General features: G+C 25.2%; 15 protein-coding genes across 15 annotated transcripts; 8 read left to right on the top strand and 7 right to left on the bottom strand.

Moving 5' to 3' along the window:
- AAJ76_2600052178 (hypothetical protein) lies at window positions 1-126 on the top strand (the record flags this gene model as incomplete). Its single annotated transcript, XM_024474846.1, has 1 exon — window positions 1-126. A coding segment is annotated over one exon (126 nt), but the record flags the coding sequence as incomplete, so codon positions are not given.
- An 850-nt stretch (window positions 127-976) lies between these two features.
- Window positions 977-1,117, bottom strand: AAJ76_2600051062 (hypothetical protein; the record flags this gene model as incomplete). Its single annotated transcript, XM_024474845.1, has 1 exon — window positions 977-1,117. One exon carries the CDS (start codon window positions 1,115-1,117, stop codon window positions 977-979), a length of 141 nt encoding a protein of 46 aa, XP_024331027.1.
- Window positions 1,118-3,549: 2,432 nt separating this feature from the next.
- On the top strand, window positions 3,550-4,332 carry AAJ76_2600048629 (hypothetical protein; the record flags this gene model as incomplete). The annotated part of the gene is made up of 1 exon (XM_024474844.1): window positions 3,550-4,332. The coding sequence occupies one exon, from the start codon at window positions 3,550-3,552 to the stop codon at window positions 4,330-4,332; it is 783 nt and encodes a 260-aa protein (XP_024331026.1).
- Window positions 4,333-4,884: 552 nt separating this feature from the next.
- AAJ76_2600047294 (hypothetical protein) lies at window positions 4,885-5,838 on the top strand (the record flags this gene model as incomplete). The annotated part of the gene is made up of 1 exon (XM_024474843.1): window positions 4,885-5,838. The coding sequence occupies one exon, from the start codon at window positions 4,885-4,887 to the stop codon at window positions 5,836-5,838; it is 954 nt and encodes a 317-aa protein (XP_024331025.1).
- Window positions 5,839-6,272: 434 nt separating this feature from the next.
- AAJ76_2600045906 (glucose transporter type 3) lies at window positions 6,273-7,415 on the top strand (the record flags this gene model as incomplete). The annotated part of the gene is made up of 1 exon (XM_024474842.1): window positions 6,273-7,415. The coding sequence occupies one exon, from the start codon at window positions 6,273-6,275 to the stop codon at window positions 7,413-7,415; it is 1,143 nt and encodes a 380-aa protein (XP_024331024.1).
- Window positions 7,416-7,893: 478 nt separating this feature from the next.
- AAJ76_2600044091 (hypothetical protein) lies at window positions 7,894-8,088 on the bottom strand (the record flags this gene model as incomplete). The annotated part of the gene is made up of 1 exon (XM_024474841.1): window positions 7,894-8,088. The coding sequence occupies one exon, from the start codon at window positions 8,086-8,088 to the stop codon at window positions 7,894-7,896; it is 195 nt and encodes a 64-aa protein (XP_024331023.1).
- Window positions 8,089-8,486: 398 nt separating this feature from the next.
- On the top strand, window positions 8,487-9,632 carry AAJ76_2600043692 (methionine adenosyltransferase; the record flags this gene model as incomplete). Its single annotated transcript, XM_024474840.1, has 1 exon — window positions 8,487-9,632. The coding sequence occupies one exon, from the start codon at window positions 8,487-8,489 to the stop codon at window positions 9,630-9,632; it is 1,146 nt and encodes a 381-aa protein (XP_024331022.1).
- Window positions 9,633-9,832: 200 nt separating this feature from the next.
- Window positions 9,833-10,759, bottom strand: AAJ76_2600041420 (hypothetical protein; the record flags this gene model as incomplete). The annotated part of the gene is made up of 1 exon (XM_024474839.1): window positions 9,833-10,759. The coding sequence occupies one exon, from the start codon at window positions 10,757-10,759 to the stop codon at window positions 9,833-9,835; it is 927 nt and encodes a 308-aa protein (XP_024331021.1).
- Window positions 10,760-11,482: 723 nt separating this feature from the next.
- On the top strand, window positions 11,483-13,651 carry AAJ76_2600040696 (atp-dependent dna helicase; the record flags this gene model as incomplete). Its single annotated transcript, XM_024474838.1, has 1 exon — window positions 11,483-13,651. One exon carries the CDS (start codon window positions 11,483-11,485, stop codon window positions 13,649-13,651), a length of 2,169 nt encoding a protein of 722 aa, XP_024331020.1.
- Window positions 13,652-16,893: 3,242 nt separating this feature from the next.
- On the top strand, window positions 16,894-18,831 carry AAJ76_2600035285 (abc transporter; the record flags this gene model as incomplete). Its single annotated transcript, XM_024474837.1, has 1 exon — window positions 16,894-18,831. One exon carries the CDS (start codon window positions 16,894-16,896, stop codon window positions 18,829-18,831), a length of 1,938 nt encoding a protein of 645 aa, XP_024331019.1.
- A 1,278-nt stretch (window positions 18,832-20,109) lies between these two features.
- Window positions 20,110-20,412, bottom strand: AAJ76_2600031767 (hypothetical protein; the record flags this gene model as incomplete). Its single annotated transcript, XM_024474836.1, has 1 exon — window positions 20,110-20,412. One exon carries the CDS (start codon window positions 20,410-20,412, stop codon window positions 20,110-20,112), a length of 303 nt encoding a protein of 100 aa, XP_024331018.1.
- A 68-nt stretch (window positions 20,413-20,480) lies between these two features.
- On the bottom strand, window positions 20,481-20,621 carry AAJ76_2600031558 (hypothetical protein; the record flags this gene model as incomplete). The annotated part of the gene is made up of 1 exon (XM_024474835.1): window positions 20,481-20,621. One exon carries the CDS (start codon window positions 20,619-20,621, stop codon window positions 20,481-20,483), a length of 141 nt encoding a protein of 46 aa, XP_024331017.1.
- A 10-nt stretch (window positions 20,622-20,631) lies between these two features.
- Window positions 20,632-20,772, top strand: AAJ76_2600031547 (hypothetical protein; the record flags this gene model as incomplete). The annotated part of the gene is made up of 1 exon (XM_024474834.1): window positions 20,632-20,772. One exon carries the CDS (start codon window positions 20,632-20,634, stop codon window positions 20,770-20,772), a length of 141 nt encoding a protein of 46 aa, XP_024331016.1.
- Window positions 20,773-21,281: 509 nt separating this feature from the next.
- On the bottom strand, window positions 21,282-21,575 carry AAJ76_2600030604 (hypothetical protein; the record flags this gene model as incomplete). The annotated part of the gene is made up of 1 exon (XM_024474832.1): window positions 21,282-21,575. The coding sequence occupies one exon, from the start codon at window positions 21,573-21,575 to the stop codon at window positions 21,282-21,284; it is 294 nt and encodes a 97-aa protein (XP_024331015.1).
- A 2,664-nt stretch (window positions 21,576-24,239) lies between these two features.
- Window positions 24,240-25,280, bottom strand: AAJ76_2600026899 (homeobox protein hd-10; the record flags this gene model as incomplete). Its single annotated transcript, XM_024474830.1, has 1 exon — window positions 24,240-25,280. The coding sequence occupies one exon, from the start codon at window positions 25,278-25,280 to the stop codon at window positions 24,240-24,242; it is 1,041 nt and encodes a 346-aa protein (XP_024331014.1).
- Window positions 25,281-25,737: the final 457 nt, after the last annotated feature.

The following is a 25,737-nucleotide window of genomic DNA, read 5'->3' as shown; positions in this document are numbered from 1 at the left end:
AAGAAACTAAACATTTTATGGGATATATTTAAAAAATTTATTTATTTTTTATTTTTCAAAAAATCCTTTATAAAAAATATTAAAACTTTTAATGAATATAATAGAATGAAAGCTTATGATTTATAAAAACAATCTATACGTCATTATGCAGTTAGTCTAGCATATAATTTTTCGGCAAATGTGTATTCGTTTATTTGATTTTACATCCGTTAAAAAGCTTTAATTATTTTTACATAATGAATAATTTTATTTTTAATTAAATTTAATTAAAAATATAAATTTAGAAAATAAACAAAATTTAAAAAAAAATAAAGTAATAAAAATAATTATAATAGAACAAGAAAAAAGTAAGGTTAAAGAACTCGTGTAAGAAAGAAACAAGATGAGAAAAATCAACGGTGAACGACATGGATAAGATTGAAGAACAAAAATCATAGCTTAAAAATGTAAGATAAAGAAATTACAAAACATTCCAACTTGAAATTTCTCTTGCAGTCTATAGAGGTATCTAGTGCTGTATAACCCAAAGAAAGCTTAAAGGCAGTTTTGTCAAAATTTGTAAGAATGTTAAGAAACGGCCGCAATTTGAAATCCAAAGTTTATAACATGAAATTTAATAAAAACGAAGGTATAAGATTAAAAAAGAAATGAGCACATATAACCTTATTGGAGACAAAAACTAGTCTTTGTCTAGTAGAAAATTTAAAAATCATAGGAAAAGAATTAAAACTTTGATAAACCTAGTTAAATTAGTAAAACAAAAAAGAAGAACAATAACTAGGAATAAAGATAAGAAAGTTAGCGTTATTTAATTTAAAAGAAAGAAACGCAGAGGATTATGATCAGTTTTATTAAAATACTGGGCAATCTAGTAAACTTTTTTTTAATTGTGCAAGAGGGAAGACGAACCCTTGCATAGGGAATAGAGAGACTTGGGACTTTGATTTTTGTCAAACTGGTACTGTGAAATTCTTACTTACCAAAGCTTACATTTTTTTAAACTTGCCGGAGTAGCAAGCTTCGCCGTATCAAATGGAATTTGACTCCATGAGAATCTGTTACTATTTATATCTATATCCTGTCCAGAATAGTTAACAGCAGTATAACTATCGGGCATGATTTGAATAACCCAAAGAGAGGCATTATCGTACTTGCATCAAATGCTTCTACCATCATCTGTATTTTTATGCATATGTTCTTACACCGCTACATCTCCAGCCTGAAATTTTTATAAACTGCGTTTACCACCCATCTTTCATCAGTTTCAGCCAGTGTGCTACAAAATACTGTAGAATAGAGTTTATGAGACCTTCCTGATTTACTTCGTCTAGTCCCTTATTTAGCTCGAAGGATTCTATCCGAGAGTGCACTAGCCAAGGCCTTAAATCTTTGCGATTTCTATTTCGTTTTAAGTACTTGCGTACCTTTTTTATAGGTAAAATTTAATTAATATTATTTCTAGCCTTAAAGTGCGCTCTTAAACTAGATTTTAATCCCCTTGAGACAGGACGGCGCCCAAGTTTTATTGAACCAATTTAATGATTTCTCGCTAACACATTTCATTATTTTGAAAGATCAAACACACCTTCGACATATGAACAAGAGGTGCTGCTCATCGGGAATCGAAAATATAATTTTTTTAATATTTGACGTGAGTTTATATGATGGCATTTATCCTAAAATATTTCTTTAACACACTAGTATAAGGGTGTGTGGTGGAGCCACAGTTGTAATAGGTCAATTTTTTCTTTTAAGTTTTGTAGTAGGCCGAAAGGAATTGTTTTTACTGAAAAAACTTTATTTAGAAAATTGTTTAATAGTTTTACTACTTCAAAGTCATTATTCATCATTAAAAACGTCTAGTATTATTACGCGTTGATGAGCTCTATATAACTCGGCTAATAATAAATTTAAATTTTTCACAGTCTTTCAACCATCCTGTGGTAATATACCACAATATTTTTTCAAAATCTCTTCGTGTAAATGTCCATTTTTGCAAAATAAAATTCTATCTTTTATATACAAAAACGTTTTCTATACTATGGTGACCGATAAAAGGGTTGTTAAAATGTAAGTTACTGCTACTAGGAACATTCTTATTTATAACTAGCCTACTCTATCCCGTTTGAAACGGGATTATATATAAATAAAATTCTTATTTTTCATTGTTTAACAAGTCCTTAGGCTTGTGCGCATTGTTTAAAGTACAAAATGTCTTACATTGTAAAGTAAAATTTGCAATTACAAAAAATTGAAAAAAAATAAAGAAAAATACAAAAAAATCTATACCTATAATATCCTTTCAGTAACAATTCTTAAAAATCCCTAAGTTGTATTTTAGTGCTTTTAAAGGAAAAACTAAAACAGAATTTAAAAATTTAAAAAAAGAAGGGTTAAAAAATAAAAAAATGTTTATATTCAAACTTTTTATATATATAGACTAGCTAACGCTATCCCGTTTAAAACGGGATTATAAATAACTAATATTTTTATTTTTCATTGTGTAACATATCTTTAGGCTTGTGCGCATTGTTTAAAGTATAAAATGTCTTACATTGTAAAGTTCAATTGCAATTACAAAAAATTGAAAAAAAATAAAGAAAAATACACAAAAATCTATACCTATAATATCCCTTTAGTAACAATTTTATAAAAATCCCTAAGTTGTATTTTAGTGCTTTTAAAGGAAAAATTAAAACAGAATTTAAAAATTTAAAAAAAGAAGGGTTAAAAAATAAATAAATGTTAAGATTCAAACTTTTTATATATATTGACCAGTTGATTTTGAATTGTAAAGTTGATCTTGTAATGCTTTAATTGTTTCAATAATGTATAAAAGTATTATAATAGCAGCCAACTCTATTAAATAATGAAATTAAAATGTACAAATTTAATTTATTTATAATGCACCTTTTAGACAACTAAAATATATAGAATGTAATATTTGATAGCATTAAGTAACATTAATAATGTTTAATTATAAATTTATTGTTTTTATTATAACTATATTTTTTACAAAAATAAAAATAAATTTTGCAAATTTTAAAAAAAGAAGGGTTAAAAAATAAATAAATGTTCAGATTCAAACTTTTTATATATATTGATGATGATGACTAGCCTACGCTGTTGTCCCATTTAAAACGGGACTACGAATACGATACATGCTTTTTGTATAAATTATGTGTACATGTCTTTGTTTATGTGTGTATCGTTTTTAATTTGATAATTTATTTTTTAAATAAATAAATTCAGTAATGACGCACATTTTACAATTTGAACAATTGAATGAAACTTAAAAAAATATATTTAAAATATTAAGCTGTCCATTATAAAGATAGCTATAAAAAATTGTTATTTCTTTAAAAAAACATTTCTCATAATTTTTAAAACAGAAGGGTTAGAACTTAAATACATGTTTAAATTCAAACTTTTTATATATATAGATGATGATGATTGATATTATATGTATGAAGAATACAAAGATTTTGCTTTTTAAAATGTTAAATAATTTTTATTCAGCTTTTTTTTGATAAAAATTTACCCTTTAAAATGGATAAGATTTTATTTAAAGGACTAGATCTCAAACAAAAACCTAAGAAACCAAGATCATACAAAATATTAAATTTTTCTGGTCACATCCCCTCAAAATTGTTTGATAAAGAGTATCAAAATATCATTTATACTTTTTTGAAATCTAAAACAAATGTATTGATAGAAAATTATTTATTTTTTGATAGGATTGTAAACACAATAGAAACACTAAAATTTTGTCATTACAAAAATGTATTAATACTTTCTAACAGTAAATATAATACTTCTTATACAGTAAAAAGACCATATGATAGCATTAATTTTACTGATTATTTCTATGTTGTTATGGATGATTGTTTTTTAGAATGTAACGTTCCTTTTATTATATTAAAAACCAATATAACTAATGTTTTTAATATCCCTACAATAAAGTTTATTTACAGACACAGGTTTATTAATGGAACGAAAAACAAACTTAAGCATCTTGTTCTTGATCAATTAGTAAATGATGTAAATGAAACATTAATATACACCAAAGATAAAACATTACTAGCAAGTAGATATAAAAACTTTAAATTTGTTAATGAAGATAGTACAATTTTTAAATGTAAAACATTTATTTTTTACGATCTTTTTGAAGATGTAAATGACATTTTAGAGAAAATCGAATGGTGCGACGCTCTTACAATTTTTACAATTTACGTTACAGAAGAAAAAGAAGAAGTCAAGGCATATATTAGTAAAATACAAAAATATGTAACAATAGATAAAGAAATACTAGAGTTTATTAATAAAGAATGAAAATAGTACATGACAATTTACTTTGTTTATTTTACAAAGATGATAATCGTATTTGATTGCATTTAAAAAAATAAAAATAGTACATGACCTTTCTTCTGTTTTTTTAAAAGGATTATAACTGTATATGTTGTTGCTATTATTACGGAAAGAACATTTAAAAAATCTTATTAAGATATTGTTTAATAAATAAAAATTAGTTAATACGAAATGATTGACACATTGTATCTTATGTAAAGTAATATATAATGCAAATTTCATAAAAAATTAATATTCTATATTTTTTACTATAAAATATTATTTTTGTAGCTATTTCTTCAATGTTTTTTAGATAAAAAATCTATCAAGATTTTTTAGAGTCAAAAGTTGGATGTATGTACACTTCAATTTATCATTTTTAGATCTTTTCTGTATTTGCATTATATTTCGTTATTTACTAAATTTAATTCAATTTTTGCTACAATTTTTTTATTTTCAAACCTACAAAATACATTTATTACCCCTTTAATATTTATTGGTTACTTTTAATAGAAATATTTTCACTTGTAGTTTTTAATGTTTGTACTTCAAAAGATTCCTTTTCCTCTGTCAGTTACTGCAATATTACTTTTTAATACATACATATCTTTAAGAACAAAAACAGATATACAACTACCTGAAAATATCTCAAATAGAATATTTTTATATGTAAATATAATCACATTATCATATTATATCATCTTTTTGATATTAATTTTTTACTTTATTAATTATCTTTCATATTTTAATCTAATTTATATTTTATATGCCTTATATTGCTTTTATAAATCAGAAGGAATGTATGAGAGGATATGTATAGTATTAAGTCTTGTACATGTCATGTACAATTTATATAAATTAACTAATAGTAAAAATACCAATGAAGATAATATAGTTACACTAGATACACATTATATAAAAGTAAATTTAAGTTTTTTTATCTTTGAAGTATTAGATTACTTTTCTTTAATTAAAATTGATAGTGGATGGAAATCAATAAGAAAAGCATTAATATTTTTAGCCTCAAAATCTACAAAATTAGTACCGATATTATTAGTAACTAATGTAATAATACAAATACAATGTAAATTATACAGTAATTTTTATACAGATGTTCTATTAGAGTGGATATTTGCATTTTTAATTTATCTACTAATTATAAATTACTTTATTCATATGTCAATTTATGCATGTAAAAATCTTATAGTATCAGATAGAACTTACAAGATAGAAATGTGTTTAGCAAATATTATGATATCACTTTTTAATTATGTTTATATTTTAGAAAGAAAAAATAAGAAAAATATAGAAATTTCTAATATCTTAATTCTTATGGGATATTTTTATATGTTAATTATAAATAGAATATATAGTAATATTATTTATAATGATTATATTAGAAATAGTATATTATTTTATAGTAGTACTATAATATTCTCATTAAGTGTGATTTGTATATCCTTGTCGCTGATTGAACTTAAAGAGATGTAGATAGAAGATTTTATAACAATATATCAAACTTTTAAATTAAATTAAGTAAATTGAATATTGTAAACATATAAAATAAGGTTATTTAATTAAATAAATAAAATAAAATAAAGTAAATAAACAAATTACATATTTAAGTAAACAAAACAATTTAAGCCCATTTTTAATAAATCAAATTTTATTTAACATTGATTATTTTTTCTCCTTTTTTAATAAACTTAGAGTTAAATACAAAAATTATTTATGGTTAATGATTTAAATATAATTTTATGTTTTTACAGAAATATCATTTTCTTGTGATTTAAAATCATTATATTAATTTTTTATTAATTTACATTTTATGCTAATTTATCTTTTTATATTTTATTTGTTAGTTTTACAATTAAATATTTTAAAACATTAATTTTTAATTTAAAAACAAACAAAATTTAGGCCATATGAAAACATTAAATACAACTCTAAGTATAATCTTAGCATCAATAAATAGTGTGATTTTAGGATTATCACTCACATCATTCATCTTTATAAAAACAAAAGCAGAATCAATTTTTACTGGAAATTCATATATATCATTTAATAATATCAGTTCTATTGCTGTATCTAATATATTTTTAGGAGGACTGTTTTTCAATTGTTTTAATACAATAAAAAATGAAAAGAGGCTTATTATTTCTAGTACACTTAGTGCCTTTATAGGATATTTATTTATAAACTTGTATCCTAACATTTATGTAATATTCTTTTCTAGGATTATTATTGGAATAGGATGTGGGTGTACTTGTTATGTAGTACCACAGTATATTTATACTATAGCACCAGATTCAATAAAAGCACTGTTGTGTAGTCTACATCCTATAAATCTAAATTTAGGAATTTTAATAGGACAAAGTTTAATTAAATTTGATACAGTTGATTATTACGCAATAACACATTCAATTCTAGTACTAGCACTTTTACTACTTGTATTTTTACAAATATTTATAGTAGATACTAAAAAAGATGATGGAGAAATAGTACCTATTAGTGAACTAATCAGTGTGCGTAGATCTTATAAAAGTATAATAATTGTGTCTTTACTCCACATGTCTCAACATCTAAGTGGTGTAGACTATGTATCAATATATTTACCAGAAATATTAAAAAATGATTATATTAAGATTGTATCAGTATATTCTATAACTATACCATCTTCTTTAATAAGTAGTCTATTACTAAATAAATATGGTAGGAAATATTTATATGTTATTAGCGCAGGATTGTTATGTATGTGTTCAGTACTAATAATGAACTATAAAGTATTAGGATTAATACTATTTTTATTTTCTTACAATGTAGGAGTGAGCACTGTACCATGGATAATACCGAATGAGTGTACACCACCAAGGTATATATCTCCTATTACTAGGCTTGGAATTATTAGTAACTGGGGATCCGCGTATATTTTATTGATTGTTTTTAAGAAAGCTCATGAAATTTTAAATGATTGTACTTTCTTGATCTATAGTGCTTTAATGTTTTTTATGGTTATATTTACTTTACTTTATGTGCCAGAGACAAAAAATAATTCAGAATTTTTATAATAAAAAAGTTATATTGATTTTTTAAAAGTTAGTTAAGTTTATTTTTACAATAAAAAAGTTATATTGATTTTTTAAAAAATAATTCAGAATTTTTGCAGTAAAAAAGTTATATTGAATTTTTATACAAAACGTTGTGTTAATTTTTTTAATAAGAAAATGATTTGGCTTGTATAAATTTTTTGCTGCAACAATATAATAATTTATGTAAATATATATTTAATTGTAATTAATTGACACAAAATATGAAAGGTTGACGCACAGGAAGGAATTTTGTTAATTGGCATTATATCAAAAATTTATTCTATTAACGCAGTACATAAAAAACACTCACTTTATTATTTCGTTTTTTTTAAATTTATTAAAGGCAAAACATTAAAAATAAAAAGTTCTCATCTGATTTAGAATATTTTTACTTTTTTAGTCTCAAAAAATAATTTATACAATATATTTACTTATATCGCTTGTTATTTTAAATAAACTATATTAAGATAATAAATTTGTTTTGTTTTTTAATTTTATTCCACATATCGTAAGTCTTATCATCACATTTTTTAACACAAAGATTTATAAATTTATACTGGTCTACAGTTATTAATATTCTATTTTTATAACAGTAAATAATTAATAAAAGATCATATGTAATTTTATTGTCTTTAAGTTCATCAAGAAGCATATGTAATGTTTTTAAAATAAATTTATAATTATTGAGTGTACAGTTATTATTGTCTTGATTATTGATCTTATTTGACTGTCTCATTTGTGGGTTAAAAATATAGTACTTTTAATTGGCATTGTATAAAAAATACTATTTGTAAATAAGCATGTTAAACAATAGTATTAAGATGATAATCCCGATTTGAATGCTTTATAAATAATTATATTAAAATACCTATGTTTTATCCCAAAACTTTTTAAACTGGTTGTGTCTTAAAAGATATATAAGATTATCTATTGAATACAAGTAAACTATATAAGTCTATGAATAAAAAATTATAAACTTTTATATATCAGTTTATGTTTAAAAAATTATTAACTCTTAAAAAACTTTTTTTATCCCCCTTTATATTTCATATGAAAAGCTTTATCTTTACTTCTGAATCTGTTGGTGAAGGCCATCCAGATAAAATATGTGATTTAATCTCTGACAGTATTTTAGATAAATGTTTAGAGCAAGATCCGTTAAGCAGAGTTGCTGTTGATGTATGTGTAAAAAGTAATTTGGTTGTTTTAGTAGGGGAGATTACTACTAAAGCCACAGTTGATTATGAATATGTAGCTAGACAAGTATTATTAGATATTGGTTATACATCTGAAGATATTGGTATTAACGGTAATACTTGTAAAATTTTAGTTTGTATAGAAAAACAGAGTCCTGATATCAGTCAAGGATTAGAAAGAAATACTGGTAATCCTTACGATCTTGGCGCAGGAGACCAAGGGATTATGTTTGGATATGCGACAGATGAAACAGAAGAAAGAATGCCTCTTACAGTTGTACTGAGTCATAAACTGGCAGAAAGAATTGAATTTTTACGTAAAACGCAGGCAGATTTTTTACGACCGGATTGTAAAACACAAGTAACGGTTGAATATGAAATTCGAAGTGATAACGGTTTGAAGCCTAAAAGAGTGCATACAATAGTAATAAGTGCGCAGCACACTGAAGGTGTTAATATTGACTTTTTAAGAGCATACATTAAAGAGAATGTTATATCTGCTGTTATACCTACAGAAATGTTAGATGAAAATACCATTTTCCACATAAATCCTTCTAATAAATTTGTTATAGGAGGGCCAGAAGGTGATTCGGGACTTACAGGTAGAAAAATTATTGTTGATACATATGGAGGATGGGGTGCTCATGGAGGCGGGGCATTTAGTGGTAAAGACTGGTCTAAAGTAGATCGTAGTGGTGCTTATGCTTGTAGGTGGATTGCTAAATCTTTAGTAGATAATAAATTGTGTAAAAGATGCTTATTACAGGTTAGTTATGCGATTGGCATCCCAGATCCTCTTTCTATTTTTGTAGACACTTTCAACACGTCAGAATATTCTAATGAAGAGATTTTAGAAATTATTTATAAAAATTTTAGTTTACGGTTAGGAGACATTGTTAAAGAATTGGAGCTTTACAAACCGATTTATAAAAAAACTGCAAAATATGGACATTTTGGTAAAATAGACTGTTCTTGGGAGAAATCAAAGAAATTAAATTAATAAAAATATTTTATTTATGTTTTTATGTTAAAAAATGTATATTTTTGGTTTTAATATTAAAGAAAATACTATTCTAGTTTTTTTAAAAAAATATACCATATTAGTGTTTATTAAAAACGTTTCGTCTTAGTTTTTTTTTTAAAATAATTTATTTACGTTCTTATATTAAAAAATATTTTATAAAAGTTTTGTCATTTATTTTAATAATCTTCTTTTTTATGATATCTTATTATTCCAGTTTTATCAAATATTTTCCTTACCTTATATTTCTCATACACTTTATTACTTGCATTAATGTCTATTAAATATCCTTCCCCATCATTTTGACATTCTTCTATAACACATCCTAACATTAAATTTATACAATTAGGATATTTACTATTTACTCCAAATACAAGATCATAGTTTTCAATGTATTCTTCACTTAAATTTACACACACCTTGTTACTTACAATATTTTCTTTAAAATTATTGTAAAAAATAAATTTATAAGGCTGCACTTCAATATCTTCTTTACCTTCTTGTATACCTACACTATAGCCTTTAACAAGTAATAGTCTTCCAAGAATGTACCCAATACAATTATAAAGTGTATTTGTACCTAATTTTATCATAATTTCCTTACTAGAAATACGACTTTTTAAGACCTTAAAAATAGAAAGCGAGACAGAAGTACAAAATTCTTCTTTAGTAGGTCCATACAGTGTAAAACAGTCATTAAGAAATGAATAATATTGTGATAAGGAAATTATACCTATAGAGGGTATAAGTTGCGGAGTTATATTTAGTAGATTTGTATTAGCCTGTATAGTACATTCTTCTGTACTAATATTTATTTGTTCTATACATTCTTCTTTTCTATTGTCTTTTTGTTCTTTTAACATTTCTTTACTAACACTAGTTTGTTCTTTACTATTGTCTACTTGTTCTTTTAACACTTCTTTACATTTTTCTTCTTTTAATTCACAAATTTCTAAATCACTTATGTCACCAATATCAACTACTTCTTCCTTATCATCACTTTTTATAATAACTTCTTCTCTATCACTGTTCCAACACTTTAAGGTTCCAATGACTTCTTTGTCATGAATTCGAAACTTCATTCTGTAACCAACAAAATCTTCCATTGGGGATATAAAAATATAAATGCATAAAATAAAATGAAATTTACAACTAATCTAATTTTTGTAATTTTATAGATCTACAACTTAGTAAATATCTATACCTTTTAATATAACACAATTAGATATTTTAAATAGCCTTATAAATACTATAAATTATATTTTTTTGTATTAATTTATAAATAGATGTTTTCACTACTACTTTATTCCTTTAATGCTGTGATTTGTAAATCAAAGACTTGGGCTTTTTACTTAACATATTTTCTTTGTATTTAACTATATTATAATTTTAATCTTATTCTAAATCCTTAAATGTTTATGATTTAATTAAATAACATGAGATTTGTATAAATAACATTAAGTTTTATCTTAAGGCGAATTATTGGGTCATTTACAATCACTAGTAGCAATATTCTTAAAATTCTATTAGAAATGTTAAATCTTATAAATATCTTTATCAAATATTTATCTTTGTTATTTATGCACTAAACTTATTATTGTTTTACTCCTTACATTTATGGAGAAGAAAAGGAAGTGTTTGCAAGAAATAACAAATACAAGAAAAAATAATGAAATAGAATACGGATATGTGGTGGATGACGAAGAGATAATAAACCTTGATCTTATAGAAGGTGATGAAGATAGTGGGTTCTATCAAGATTTTTATATTCCTATCAGTAAATATTAAATATTATGTTATTTCTCATTATCTTTTAAAAATACTCCCTTATGAAGAACAATAAGTCTATAAAAAATAATAAAAATATAAATCAAGATACTATTGTACAACACATACAAGACTTAGAGAATGAAGAAAGTTTTATAAATGCTGTATACAGAAGTAAAGGGACTTCTGATAGTAGTGATATTGAATTTTTAGATTGTATTCGATCTCTTGATAGCGATAATATAATCGAGAAAGCTGATAATTTTATTAAAAGTAGAGATGACGATGATGACATTGAAATTATAACTGAAAATAATAAAAATTATAATAATGTAAAAATTATGAAAAAAAATATAGATGACATTTCTTACAACTTAAATTCCTTTGATATTCACGAGGAAGATTTTACACGTGACGATGTAAAAATTATGAAAAAAAATATAGATGGCATTTCTGACAACTTAAATTCCTTTGATATTCACGAGGAAGATTTGACACGCGATGATGTAAAAATTATGAAAAAAAATATAGATGACATTTCTTACAACTTTAATTCCTTTGATATTGACGAAGAAGATCTTTTTATGTCTTCTCCCTATACAGAGGTTATGACACCACAACTCGATATTTTACGAAATGTTTTTAAGTTAGAAAAATTTCGTACGAATCAGGAGTCTATTATAAAATCAATTCTAGAAAAAAAAGATGTATTTGTATTAATGCCTACTGGTGGCGGAAAATCTTTATGTTATCAAATACCCGCTCTAATAGACAATGGGGTTACTATTATTATCAGCCCACTACTTTCACTGGTACATGATCAAATATCTAATTTATTAAATAACAACATTTTAGCCTTACCTTTTAATTCTACACTAAATGCATCAGAAAGGCGTATGGTTCTAGAAAATATGACTTTAGGGGTAGTTAAAATGTTTTATGTAACTCCTGAATCCTTATGTGCCAATTATAATTTAGAAAGTAAACTTAAAGAACTACTTCGTATGAATAAACTTAGTAGGTTTGTTGTTGATGAAGCACATTGTGTCAGTCAGTGGGGGCATGACTTTAGGCCGGATTATATTGAAATGAAAAAAATCAAAGAAATGTATCCATCAGTGCCTATAGTAGCACTTACAGCTACCGCTACACCAAAAGTAGAGCTTGATATTATGTCTAATTTACAAATTAGAGACGCCGTTGTCTATAAGCAGAGTTTTAATCGTGAAAACCTTAAATATTTTGTAAAACCCAAAACACGATCAGTAGAGCTAGACATAGTCACATTTATACAGTCGCATTATCAAAATGAATGTGGTATTATTTATTGTACTAGCAAAAAAGAATGCGAAATGATCTCCGATAAATTAAATAAACACTTAAAAACTGCTTTTTATCACGCGGGTCTTACAAAAAAAGAACGGATGTCTATACAAAGTATGTGGAATGATAATAGATTTAAGATTATAGTAGCTACAATAGCCTTTGGTATGGGTATTGATAAGAAAGACGTTAGATTCGTTATTCACTACAGTATGCCTAAAAGTCTAGAAGGATACTACCAGGAAACTGGAAGAGCTGGTAGAGATGGTAAGGAAAGTGTATGTATATTATATTATCATTACGGAGATAAAAAAAAACTGGATTATATGATAAATATGACAAAAGATACTGCACAAAAACAGAGACAACGTGAAGAACTTAGGGATGTTATAAGATTCTGCGAGAATAAAGTTGACTGCAGAAGAACATTAATTTTAACGTATTTCAACGAAGAATTTAATAGTAAATTGTGTAAAAAAGGATGTGATAACTGTATGATTAAAAATATTGTTAAAAAAGATTACACAAAAGAAGCTAAAGAAATATATGAGTTAGTACGACATAAACTTAGTATTCATCAGATAATAGATGTTTATCGAGGCATAGGCAGTAAAAAGGTAGGTTCGCCTTTTGCAGGCAAAGGTAAACATCTTAAAAAACTTGAAGTAGAACGAATTGTTACTCAAATGATAGTACAAGGATATTTAGAAGAACGAAGTGAAATTAATGGAATGGGTTACACATGGGCGTATCTTGTACATAAAAAAAAGATTGATAAATTTGAACTATTTGAAGAAAGCGAAAAAAGCGTGTCGATTGGTGCATCAAAAGATACTTTAAATGAAAAAATAGAAAATAAAACATCGAGATGTAAAAAACATAAACGAACAGTTAACAAAGAAATTTAAAACATAGAAAAAGAACATTTACAAAAATGTGATAGTAAAACACAACTTTATGTTAGTTGTTGTTAGACATATTTATAATAAAAAATATATTTTATAAGTAAATTTCTTTTATATTATCTGATATTTCTTTAAAAAAGGAATCTAATTTGACATGATTTTTAGGAATCGGCAGTATCTTAAAGTAGTTTTTTAGCACACAAATTGTGTCTGGGTTAAAGTGAGTCATTTAATCAAGATAAAGTGCGTTTTTAGGTATTCTAGAATTCTGCTTGAAGCATAGCAAATTTTTTAAAGATAATAATTTATTTTAATTTTTTCTACTAAGCTTTTTACTTCTTTATACACACCAATTATATATTATTTATTTCCTGATCATGTTCCACCTTAATACATACCAATTGTGATTACATAACCCGGTTCGTTTGGTAAAGTTATCTACAATTTGTCTCAACAAAAATTCGTAAAAAAAATTAGTTTATCAAAATGTTAAAAAATTTTTCGTAAGTTTAAAATCATGTATTTAAATTTTTCAAGTATAAGAATGTTACTTTTTTATAAATTAAATAGATTTTAAGATAAAATTTATTAGCTGTTTGTTATTTTTAAAAAACACACTTATTTTATTTAATTTAGCTCCTTTTCTGTTCTAAAATTACAGTAATTTAATTAAAAAATTTATACAAGACAAGCAAAAGATTATTAAAATTCATTTATATTTTGTACTGGTTACTTCTATAAAAATGTTGATTGTAAATTTTCCACACTTGCACTTTCATGCAATAACCACAAAAATATTTAGTTATAAATATTATCTTTGCAATAATAATTTATTAACTTGTTATAGTTAAACTAAATTTGATTTGTTTGAATGTGTTAGATTTTGAAATCGAATTTTTATCATTAAATTAAAATTACAATTAAAAAAACAAAATTAAAATAAAAAATAAATGTGGAAATAGATCTTCTAAATCTAATAATGTGAAACGTAACTAAAAATTTCCTAAAAGAAAGAATTTTGTTTTTCAGCAAAGTTTGAATATTAAGTAAATGGATATTTTAAGTAAATTAATTTACTGAAAGCAAAATAAACATACTTTATTTTGCAAAATTCATAAAAAAATTAAATGTTGTTATTAATGTTCTAACAGTCTTTAATAAATAAAATTATTATTTTAGATTAAAGACGCAAAAATAGTTACATTAAAAAAAAAGACTGTTTAAAAATGTTAAAAGGTAAATTATTAAAAGGATGTTAAACAGAGATCATTAAGTTCACGGGGATTAAAATATTAAAATATCGCTACAACCTATAATTGTTTTTATTTCAGTGCCACATTAGTAAAGATGATATTTTAACAAATTAATATTTAAAGTATGTACAATCTATTGTAAAATAACATGTGTGTACTTTTCAATTTTTTCATACTAAGCATTTCAATTCTAAAATAAATGTATAGCATTAAAATGACAAAATTTACATATAGGATCAAGCTAAATGTCGATTTTTGGTATTTTTAATACAATCAAAAATTTTAAATTTTAATCTTTAAAAATGATAAAATAGAAAGAACGTAAAAATTTGATATAATTGACAGAAAGAATGTAAAAAAATAAAAATTGCATAAAATATGGATATTTTTATAAACCATTTAAGCAAAAAAAACAACTAGTGGTACTTTTTTGCTTGTAAAAAAAGATTTTATTGTTATTAAAGACTTTATTTCTAAAGATAATCACCAAAATCCTTAATTTATGGTTTAATTATGTGTCAATATATATTTAATAGAAAGAATATTAAATGTGTCTAAGTCAACTTTTAGCATAATTTTAAAAAATTAGAAAGTTTAACGCTTTTAATAAATATATCTAAATAATAATGTTAAAATGTTGGGGGTCTTAATTCTATTGTTGAATTAAATGAAAGTAAATTTATAAAAAAAAATTTAAAAGAGGACACCTTGTGGGCAGTGTGTGGATTATTGGCACAGTGAGTAGAACACACAGATGTGTTAATTGCAACCCTAAATAAAAGGGATAAAAAAATATTAACAACCTTCTGTACCAAATGTATTGACAATGCTTCTACAATACATACTGGTTGTTTGAAGGGGTATTCTGGTTTCTTTAAACATTTAAATTTAAATAAAACAGTAAACTATTCTATTAATTTCGTTGATCTGCAGACAGGAATGCACACAAATACTATTGAAAGAAACTGAATTGTTGTAAAACACATTATCCTCTTTAGTTGCAGAATATCAGGGCTGGTTGACATTTATCTATTGAGGTTTCACTAAATAAAAAATGAAAAAATATAATTTTAAATTTGCCAATTTTAGTATTTTTATTTGTAAAGTGTGTTGTTTTCTCTAAAAACACACAATGCTCGATTATTTTGCATTTATGTTTGTAAATTTAAAAAATGGTGTTAAATTTTAAATGTATCTAAAAATACACATTTACGATATTTTTTAAGAATCTGTAATATTTATTTTAATGCAAAGAATATTCTTAAGTTTTTAATCATATAAAAAGTCACTTTATTTATTATTGTAAGTTTTTTATAAATTTCAAACCTGCATTTATGTCAATACAATATAGAAAATCAAGCAACTATAAGTTGCTTGTTAGATGTCATATAAAGTTATTGCGTTTACTTATCTAAATCTACGCTTTAAAAATCATAAAAAATATATTTTTAAATTTAAATTTATGATCAGTTTAAATTTTAATTTTTTAAAAATAAGCAAAATGATTAAAAAATAACTTTACTTTAAATTTATAAATATACTTTCAACATTTTTATTTATAATTTTTTCATTTACTTAAAATAAATTATAAATTCTCTTGCATCCTTTATGATCACAACAAAAAAAAATATTTAAGCATGTAAACATTCTATATTTTTACAAAAAAAGTAAATGTGTATTTGGAATTACTTTTTTAGTAAAAAATTATACCATCGTCATTTCTATGTTTTCTCTCTATGCTATCAATTGTTATATCTATAGTTTTCTCTCTTCACTATCAATGTTGAACATATCTATAGTTTTCTCTCTATACTATCAATGTTTAAAATCAAAAAATTTTACTTTTAAATTAAAGTTTATTTTTCTATAAATTTTAAGAATAAAATTAAGTAGTAAATTTATTTTTACTTTTTCTAAAAATTGTGATATTTTCTTTTTTTAAACTTTCCCTTTTTAAAATTTTAGTATTTAAACTTTTTAGGTAACAAGGGTATGAACGAAGGTAAAAATATTTTGAAGTTTGATAAATTAGTTTATGAAGTTAAAAATAAAGATAAAGAGATACATACAGAATACGCAAGAATTATTAACGGATTATCTGGTCAGGTAGAATCAGGAAAGATTACAGCTGTTATGGGTGCTAGTGGATGTGGTAAGACACATTTCTTTGAATTATTGATTGGTAATTTAGCATCAAACTGTAAGACATCAGGGAATATAACTTATAACGGAAAAGAGAGGGATTGGAAGGAATGGATAAATAAAATAGCTTTTTTACCACAAGAAGATATTTTTTATCAAGATCTTACACTTTTTGAATCGATTATGTACAATCTATCATTTAATAATGCTACGTCGTACAAGGAGAATGTTGAAATTGCTAATGAGGCCATCGCAATTAGTAATATTACGAATAAAAAAGATGCTATACTTAAGTCTTTATCGGGAGGTGAAAGAAAAAGAGCTATGGTAGCCATAACACTTGCTAATAATCCAGAAATTTTAATTTTAGATGAACCCACAACAGGATTGGATTCTAGTAGTGCTCTTAAAATTGTTGCAAGTCTTAAAAACTACGCCGAAAAAAATAATAAAATAGTAATTATGACTGTTCACCAACCCGGAGATGGTCTTTACAGTTATTTTGGAGATTTAATTTTTTTAACTCGTGGCGGATTATTTTACATAGGAAAGGCGGATAAAATTGACGAATTTTTATTTGAGAATGGCATAGAGCCACATGGTAAATATTCGACTTCGGAATTCTTGTTTCTGCTGCATTCAAATGAAGAAATTTCTGCAAAATGCAAAAATAAACTATATGATATTGAACAAAAGAATACGGTAAGAGAACAATTATCCGAACCAGATGCATGTAACAATAACAAGGTATTTTTTTGGAATATTAATTTAAGGCATTCATATATTCTTTTTAAGCATAACTTAAAGTTACTTTATCGTAGTCCTGGTTATAAAAAAACTTTGACTGCTTATCTACTTTGCGTTGCTTATTTCTCCATGCAGCTAATGTATTCATCATTTGGAAAATTCGCTAATGATTTTGCCTCTTTAAAAAAAACGCCAAATTTTAATTTAGGAACTGCCGACAAAATAACTTTGGCTTATTCTTTTTATACATATTTTATTATATTAACTGTTGTTGTATTTACAGTAGTATATAATATTCATCGGCAAGAACACAATATTTGGAATTCAGAGATTTTTAATGGAAAATATTCAGTATTGTCCTATTACTTTTATGACATAATGCAACGGTTTGTAGCTTCCACTTTTTTTTTAAATTTTATATTTTTAATATTGTTACTTCTTAATAGAAATGCGTACGTTCCGATGATAATAATCCTAATTTTATATGTTTTCACTTTGTTGTCTGTACTTTTACTTTCGATCGTTCACTCATTAATAGCAGCGTATACTTTTGGACCAAAAATGACTACGCTTTTATTGGTGTGGCATAATGTGTTGGTTTACCTTCAGCATGATTCGATTAACCTTTGGATACGTAATTTGTTAAATTCTATTGATAAGAGCTTTTTGCCTTACGTAATGTGTATCAAGTTTATATATCCATCTTTTCTATTTGATATGTATATGAACAATTTAATCAGATATCGGTATCTAAGTGCAAAGTTGCCTTTTAAATTATTGAAAATTTACCAGAACTTAAAGTATGATAGCTCAAGAAGTACTTTATTAAACGTTGCAGATTTATTTATACAAAAAATGATTTTTAATAATGTAAATTATACAAAGGATCCGCATGCCTTGTTATCAATTTATATAATTAAGTTAAAGCTTAGCTGGCTAAAATACATGATACCTATTAATAGTGTAGGTCTGATAACGTTAACAATATTTTTGATAGTGCACTTTAAAGTTCCAAACATAAGAACTAATTTAAAGAGATAATTAATAAATATCTTTCAACTAAAAAGTCGTTATTTTTTAAAAATCCAGTTAAGTGTTTTTAAGTAAAATTTTTACATTTTTAATTATCGAAATGATAAATAGTAATTAGTTATATTAAAAAAAATTGAATTTAATAAAAGAATAATGGTAAGAACTTTAAAAAGCTAATAAACATTTAAGAAATATTACAGCAGTTTGTAATTTTTACTTGTGGCACGTACTTTTGTTTAAATTAACAAGTCTTTTTCAATGCAACATATTAGCAATATAGCCAACTTATTAGAAATTTTGGTTTTAAAATTAAAAAACCAATATGCAAAGAAACTGCCCACTCTTACAATTTTCAAGAATAAGTAACCAAGACAAAGCAAAATTCATACTTGGTACTAAAGAGGGATTGAAACACAATCTAGAAAATTTGATAAACTCTGTACATATATAAAGTTTATAGACAAAATGATTGTTCACAGAGCTATTTGATACAGAATAAGCTTAATGATATCAATCACAACAATTAGATGAAAATTGATAAAATTAATAAATTGAAATATTTACAAAAAAGTTTAGAAATGAAAGTAAATAAGTTAATTTTAATTAACAGAAAGAAATTTTTAATTTTGACTTGGAAGAAATCAGGCATGATACTGTTGCTGTATCGCTCCGCTGAACTGAGTTGTGTTCTTAATTGGTGTATTGAGCCAGGCAATAATATTCTGTACACCCATTTAAGGTGAGAGATGGTCTTTAAGTAGACTGAAGATTCTGTATCCTAAGAAAATGTCCTTTTCTCCAATGAGCAAGACCGTAAAGGTATGCTTGCGTGTAAGCGCAATATTGATGTTTTGTTTTTAAAGTGGAGTTCTTGGTAACCTGGTGGTTTTTCTTCTTTTGCTGTCTTTATTTTTTAACAATTAAATTTTATCTATTTTTTTAATAATAAACGTTTTATTTCTTTTTAGTAATTTTATACACAAGCCTTTTTGTGTCATGCTCCGCCATTCAATTCTATGAGTCTTTTAATCCTAAGATAATTTTTATACCTGCATCTGCTTCGGTGTTCACATTACGGCAGCTGTCCAATCAGATTTTTAATGTCATTTTAAGTGTTCTAGATTAAATGTTAACTTCAAGTCGGGTAAAGCTTTAGCTCATTTCTACGTTGTCGGTGGTAATTAGTAACCACACCATCCTACGTGATTACATACGGAATAATCTTTGATTTATATTTGTACATAGAAGCTGCATGGTTTGCTAAGAAACAATACTTGTGCTTCTTTTCTATTCTGCTGTTCTTAGATTGTCAAGTCTAGTAATCCTAACATTTAAAATAAGAATCTTCTTCCTTATTTTGTCTACTTCTTCTACGACTTTTATTTCAACACTCCAATTTCCTAACAAAGTCTTAATCAAGCTATAATTCCTAGACATTTCATGCAAGCATTGGGCTGTGTACGTTACTGAATCACACGCTTTCTTAACATCTTTCCACGTGATCTTAAGTTTGTAATTGTGGAGTATATTAAGAGTTATATTCGTGAGCGCTTGTTCCTTAGTGTTCTGCATTCTCCTGGCTGTTCTCATTTGATTTTCACGTAATAGTAATTTTGCCTCTCCAATATTCTGTAGTGCGTGCTCTGCCAACTTCGTTGTTAGCTTATATAAATTTGACATACGGATAATTTAGCGGTAGTATTTTCAGATATGTAGGTTCCTTTCAGTATCAAATATGTAATGCCTTTGTAGAACAACCCTTCTTCTTTTCCTTCAATACATATGTTTTTAACATGCATACAGTTCCCTATGTATCGTGTCTATCTTTTTCAAGAAGAAGTTAAATATTCGGTTAGACCCAACCGCTTCCTTCCTAAGCAGTCTCTTTATATAGCTATGAATTCTTCTTTGGTGGAAAATACAAGATCTTCCTCGATTTTTAAATTATAGTTCAGTAGATAATCTGCATACATATTCTTTCTTCATTTTCTTCCCACATGTTAACCAGCATTTTTTAATTTTTTTATGCTTTAGTCTCTCATTCATTGCTTCTTCTGGTTCGTTGACATCTTTTTGTAGGTCTCTTTAGAATCGAACTAGATAAACCCCAAATTTTTTATTCGTTTTTCTAGATAGTCTTCTTCTTTAATGATTTTGGATTTTCTTCTGCTTATTATTATTCTTTTATTAATGTATATGACCATTTTTTTAACATCTTTAAGATTATTAAGTTTGAGTATCTAAACTACTTTTGGAGTTCTACAATTTTCTGTTCATCGACTTTTTGATTATTTTTTTACTCCTGGGATAGAAGACTAAAAGTGTTGTCCTCGTGGTGCTATACACGGGATTCGGAAACTCTGTTCTTATCGACCAGAAGGGTGCGGACTCTTTTGTCCTGTCCGCTGCTAGATTTTTGCAGAGAATTATATCTCTGAAAAAGGATATGTTCAAAGTGGTTATCCGATGACCAAAGATTCTCCTAAAGACAAAGCCCAATGGGTACGGCGGAGCTTGATGCACCGTAGTCTAAGGAGGTGGGGTTTAATCGGGTTCGAGTCCCACAGTACCTGAAGCAAATCGGTCTCATGGGTTTTGTGGATGTTCTGCGTGTGCATTTCCCCATCCTTAATATTATTTTCTTTATACTTATTTATAAGTTCGTTTAATTTAGTAAAGTCTTCTATTATTTTCTCTATACTTTCTTTCCATATGCTTTTCTTGGCTTCTTTTGTTGCTATTTCTCGGAACATATCTGAAATGCTTGTAGCAGTTTAGCCACATCTTTCATAAGATATTGTTGATTACATTACCAACTGCATTGTCTATTGAGTTAAAAACGGTCATGTCCACTTTTGTTGAGCATACTTTTCTTATTGGTCCAATTTCACTAATTTCTCTATCTTTAATATGAGTCCAGACTTCTTAGAAATGTTTTTTCACTTCATCCTGCTTGACAATATCTTTGTAGGATATCAGTCTTGCTATTTCAGCTAAGATCTTCATTTTCTTGACGCAATTCTTTAGTTTGTATTCTCTTACTATAGTGGGACTTCTTGCCTCGTTTACCACCACCTTTGTTGATCTTTTCTTCATCATCAGATTGACATCTAATCTTTAACTTCTCTCTATAGAACCCTGATATTCTATCCCTGTCTTCTCTCAGAATCTGTTTCCTTCTATTTAATATGGCTTGGTAGAACGTCCTTTGACCACTCTTCCATTCTAACCTCTAGTTAAGTCAGGATGGCATTGAGAGATGCAAGTTCGTTGGCCTTCTTAGGCCCATATTTTATTTAACAGGCAAGTCCATATTTAAATCGTGTTTTATTTAGTCTAATGAAGCTGCTGAAGTTGTTTTGTTAATTTTTGTTTCAACTTTCTTTTATTCTCTTTTAACTATCTATAGTATTTACCAAAAAATAAGTATTATAGTAAGTAAGTATACCTATACTTAAAACCATATTACTTTTATTAATGTATTGGTTTTTGATTTTTGCTTGTAATGCCCCATGAACTATCTCCCAGATCTTAAATAGCTTTCAATAATACTTTTATTAATATTTATCGTCTCATATTTAGGTGGAAGTCTTAATCACATGTTAGTTGGGTTAAGGCCTCCCCACTAAAGTAATTTTCATTCAACTCAATCCTGTTTACTTTTATAAAATAATTTACATTTTATTTTTTGCCATAGGAGGCTATGATATTGCCTTTTCTTTATTTTATCTTTCAGGGGATATTTTTTTTCAACAAACGAAATTTTAAAATTTTTATAGACCTTTCTTAAGTAAAAACCACCTTTTAGTTTTAAATCCTTATAAAGGTTATATATCCCTTATTCAGTTTCTACAATATGAAATTAAAAACGAGTTTTTTTATTAGAAAATAGTTAATAGTCAGAAGTCAAACATATAAATATATTAATATGTTTGACATGTCAAAATTTACGATTCCTACATACAAAAGTTTTACTTTGCTACCATCCAGTTAACTCGTTTTTTTTAAACACAAACGATATGTCAGGGTCATCAATCTTTTTGAGAGTTAACAGCCTTGAAATTCCTCTATAAATGCTTTTAGATTCTCTTTTTATTATATATAACTGACGAATTAAAATTTAATACCTCCTTTATTACATTTAATATTTATTTTTACAAAAAAAATGAAAAAGATTGAAATATTTTGTAGTTAAAACTCCTTATGTTTTTTTCATGGAACAAACAAAATATAATTAAGAATTTTTTTATATATTACAAATAAAAGTTTATTTATCCTTATGTAGGAATGGTACCAACACATGTCAAAGATATCTTCCTATATCATGAGATATCTGACATGTTGTGAGTTAATAATTTATAATAAATAAACCCATGTTTTATACCAACACCTTATTTTCATTTAATATTTTTTTAAATATTTTCATATAAAATTGTCCTTTTATACACATAATATAAATCTTTAAAATGTTTATAAATATTTTATATCAAACCCATCCACTATTAGCGGTAGAAACTTTTTTACAATAATAGACGAAACTATAGATTTATTTTTATACAAATAAATGTCAGTTATTCAAATTTAAAGTATAACATACCTGTATCTAGTATATGCATGTTAATTATATCCTTGATTTTTACAATAATAAAAACAGTTCTAAAAATAAAAACCAATTTTATTAAAAAAATAAATTAAATTATTTATTTTTAAACTTTAATTTACTTTTTTGTAAATGTACATCATTTAACATCTATTTTCAAAATATTTTAAGATCCTGGGCAATTTATTTTTTAAATCAAAGAATTTTGGCTAAACTTTTTTATAAACTTTTAATTAAATTTATATTTTTTTTGCCATTAATGTTTAAATATAAATTGTAACGAAAAATTAAATTTAAATAAAATAATAAATTTTTTAAAAATATTTTTTGTCATCAATCAATTTTTTTTTATACAATAAAAAATTACCTTTCAATTTTGTATTAATTAGCTTTTTTATGTTTTTCAATAAGTCATAGCATTACATTATTAGATATTGCATTTGCTAATGATATGTTCCAAAATAAGAAGACTGTAATTTTTACTAAATTTTTATAAAATAAATTCATCTTTATTTATTTTATGTTGTTAAAAATAGTAGACAGGTCATTTTTTTTAAATTATTTTTAAATACTAAATTGTTAAAATCTTGTTATATAAATAATTATTTAATTCTATATTTTAGTTTAGTTATAAATTATATTAAACTTTATTGTTGTTCACTAATTATTATAACTATACATGTATTTATTGGTTTGTGTATTAATAGAATTTTTTATGTAACAAATAAAGTTGATAAATATTCATAGAATGTTTATCAAATTGAAGAAAAACAAATTAAATCAAAACTGTCAAAAAAATCAAATTAAAAAATTTAATTTATTTATCATGTTTATCAACAAATTCGCTATTATTTTCATTAGTATTTTCGTCTACATAATAATATCCACCACCTTGTTGAGGATAATACCCCATTCCATTCTGTCCCATTTTATAATAATATTCGTCATGATTAGGATAACCCTCCTCTTGTTCACCGTTATATTTATAGGCATTATTCCCATAGTAATACGAATTCATATAGTTACCGTACAGTTCAGTGTTGTATCTTCCATCATTAACAAAGTTTGAATCTTGATAATTACTAGCCTCCATATAAGGATGAGAAACAGTGTATCTACTCATATCATATTGATGATCATTATAATGATTCATATCATACTTTGACTTATTCATAGAATACATATCATTTGGATCATAATGTACTTTATTTATCTCGTGATGTTTATTGTCATAGTCCATGTACATTCTACCTGTACGATATTGAGAAGGATCTGTTACATAAGGAGATGGTTCAGCCATATAGTGTCCATCATACATTCTCTTACTATTAATATAAGATCCAGCATAATTATTTTCATCATAATATTGATTTGATTCTGCTACTTGGTTATTTTTCTTAGTCTTTTTTATTGCTTTCTTTTTACTGGATTTATATTCACCGCTTAACTTCTTAATTTTAGCTCTTCTGTTCTGAAACCATATTTGTACCGCTCTAGGAGTCATATTAAGTTGATCCCCCAATTTCTTCCTTGTTTTACTATCTGGTCTAATACAAGTCTCAAATGTTTTTTCTAACACTTCTAATTGCTTTTTAGATGTACGTTTTCTATGTTTAATCATAAATGGATCATTTGGAGATTCGTTCTTAAATGACATGCTGTTCTCTTTATAAGACATTTCATTAGATTTATAAGACACATCATTAGATTTATAAGCCATCTCATTAGAATAGTTTTCATTGTCATACAACATATCTTTATCTTCTTCATTTGTAAACTTGTCTTTGTAACTCTGATATCCATTATCTTTCTTATTATAATCTAATTCCCTATTATTGTTATAATTTTCAGAATTCATTTATAGATGAGGGTTAAAATTTTTAGATTAAAAAATATAAAAAACAATGAAAATTAAAAAGGAGACAAAAAATAAACTATAAATTAAAAATATAATTTAATTAATTTGGTTGTTAATTAAAAGACTCTTTTCTGTATTTACTTTTATGATTTAATATATTATAATTTATTTATATTTGTTTACAACCTATTTAAAAAAATGTATCTATTTAAAAATTTTCATGCATAAACAATTGATAAGAAAAGAAGAAATAAGAAATATACAATGTATCAAAAAAGGATAAATTAAATTACTATTTATGGAATCACATATTAATGTATATTATTTTAAATATAAAAATTATTTTAAGGGTCTATAAAGAACATTTAAAGTTAACGTATAAGAATACCAAGTAAATATAATTATGTGAAGTAATGTAGTCATTAACAGAAAAGTTGTAAATATAAAAAATCCGATT

Source organism: Vairimorpha ceranae, assembly GCF_000988165.1.
Source record: "Vairimorpha ceranae strain PA08 1199 chromosome Unknown NODE_26, whole genome shotgun sequence".
Taxonomy (NCBI): domain Eukaryota; kingdom Fungi; phylum Microsporidia; family Nosematidae; genus Vairimorpha; species Vairimorpha ceranae.
Note: the sequence above shows the minus strand (reverse complement) of the source record. Positions and strands in the feature narration are given on the sequence as shown.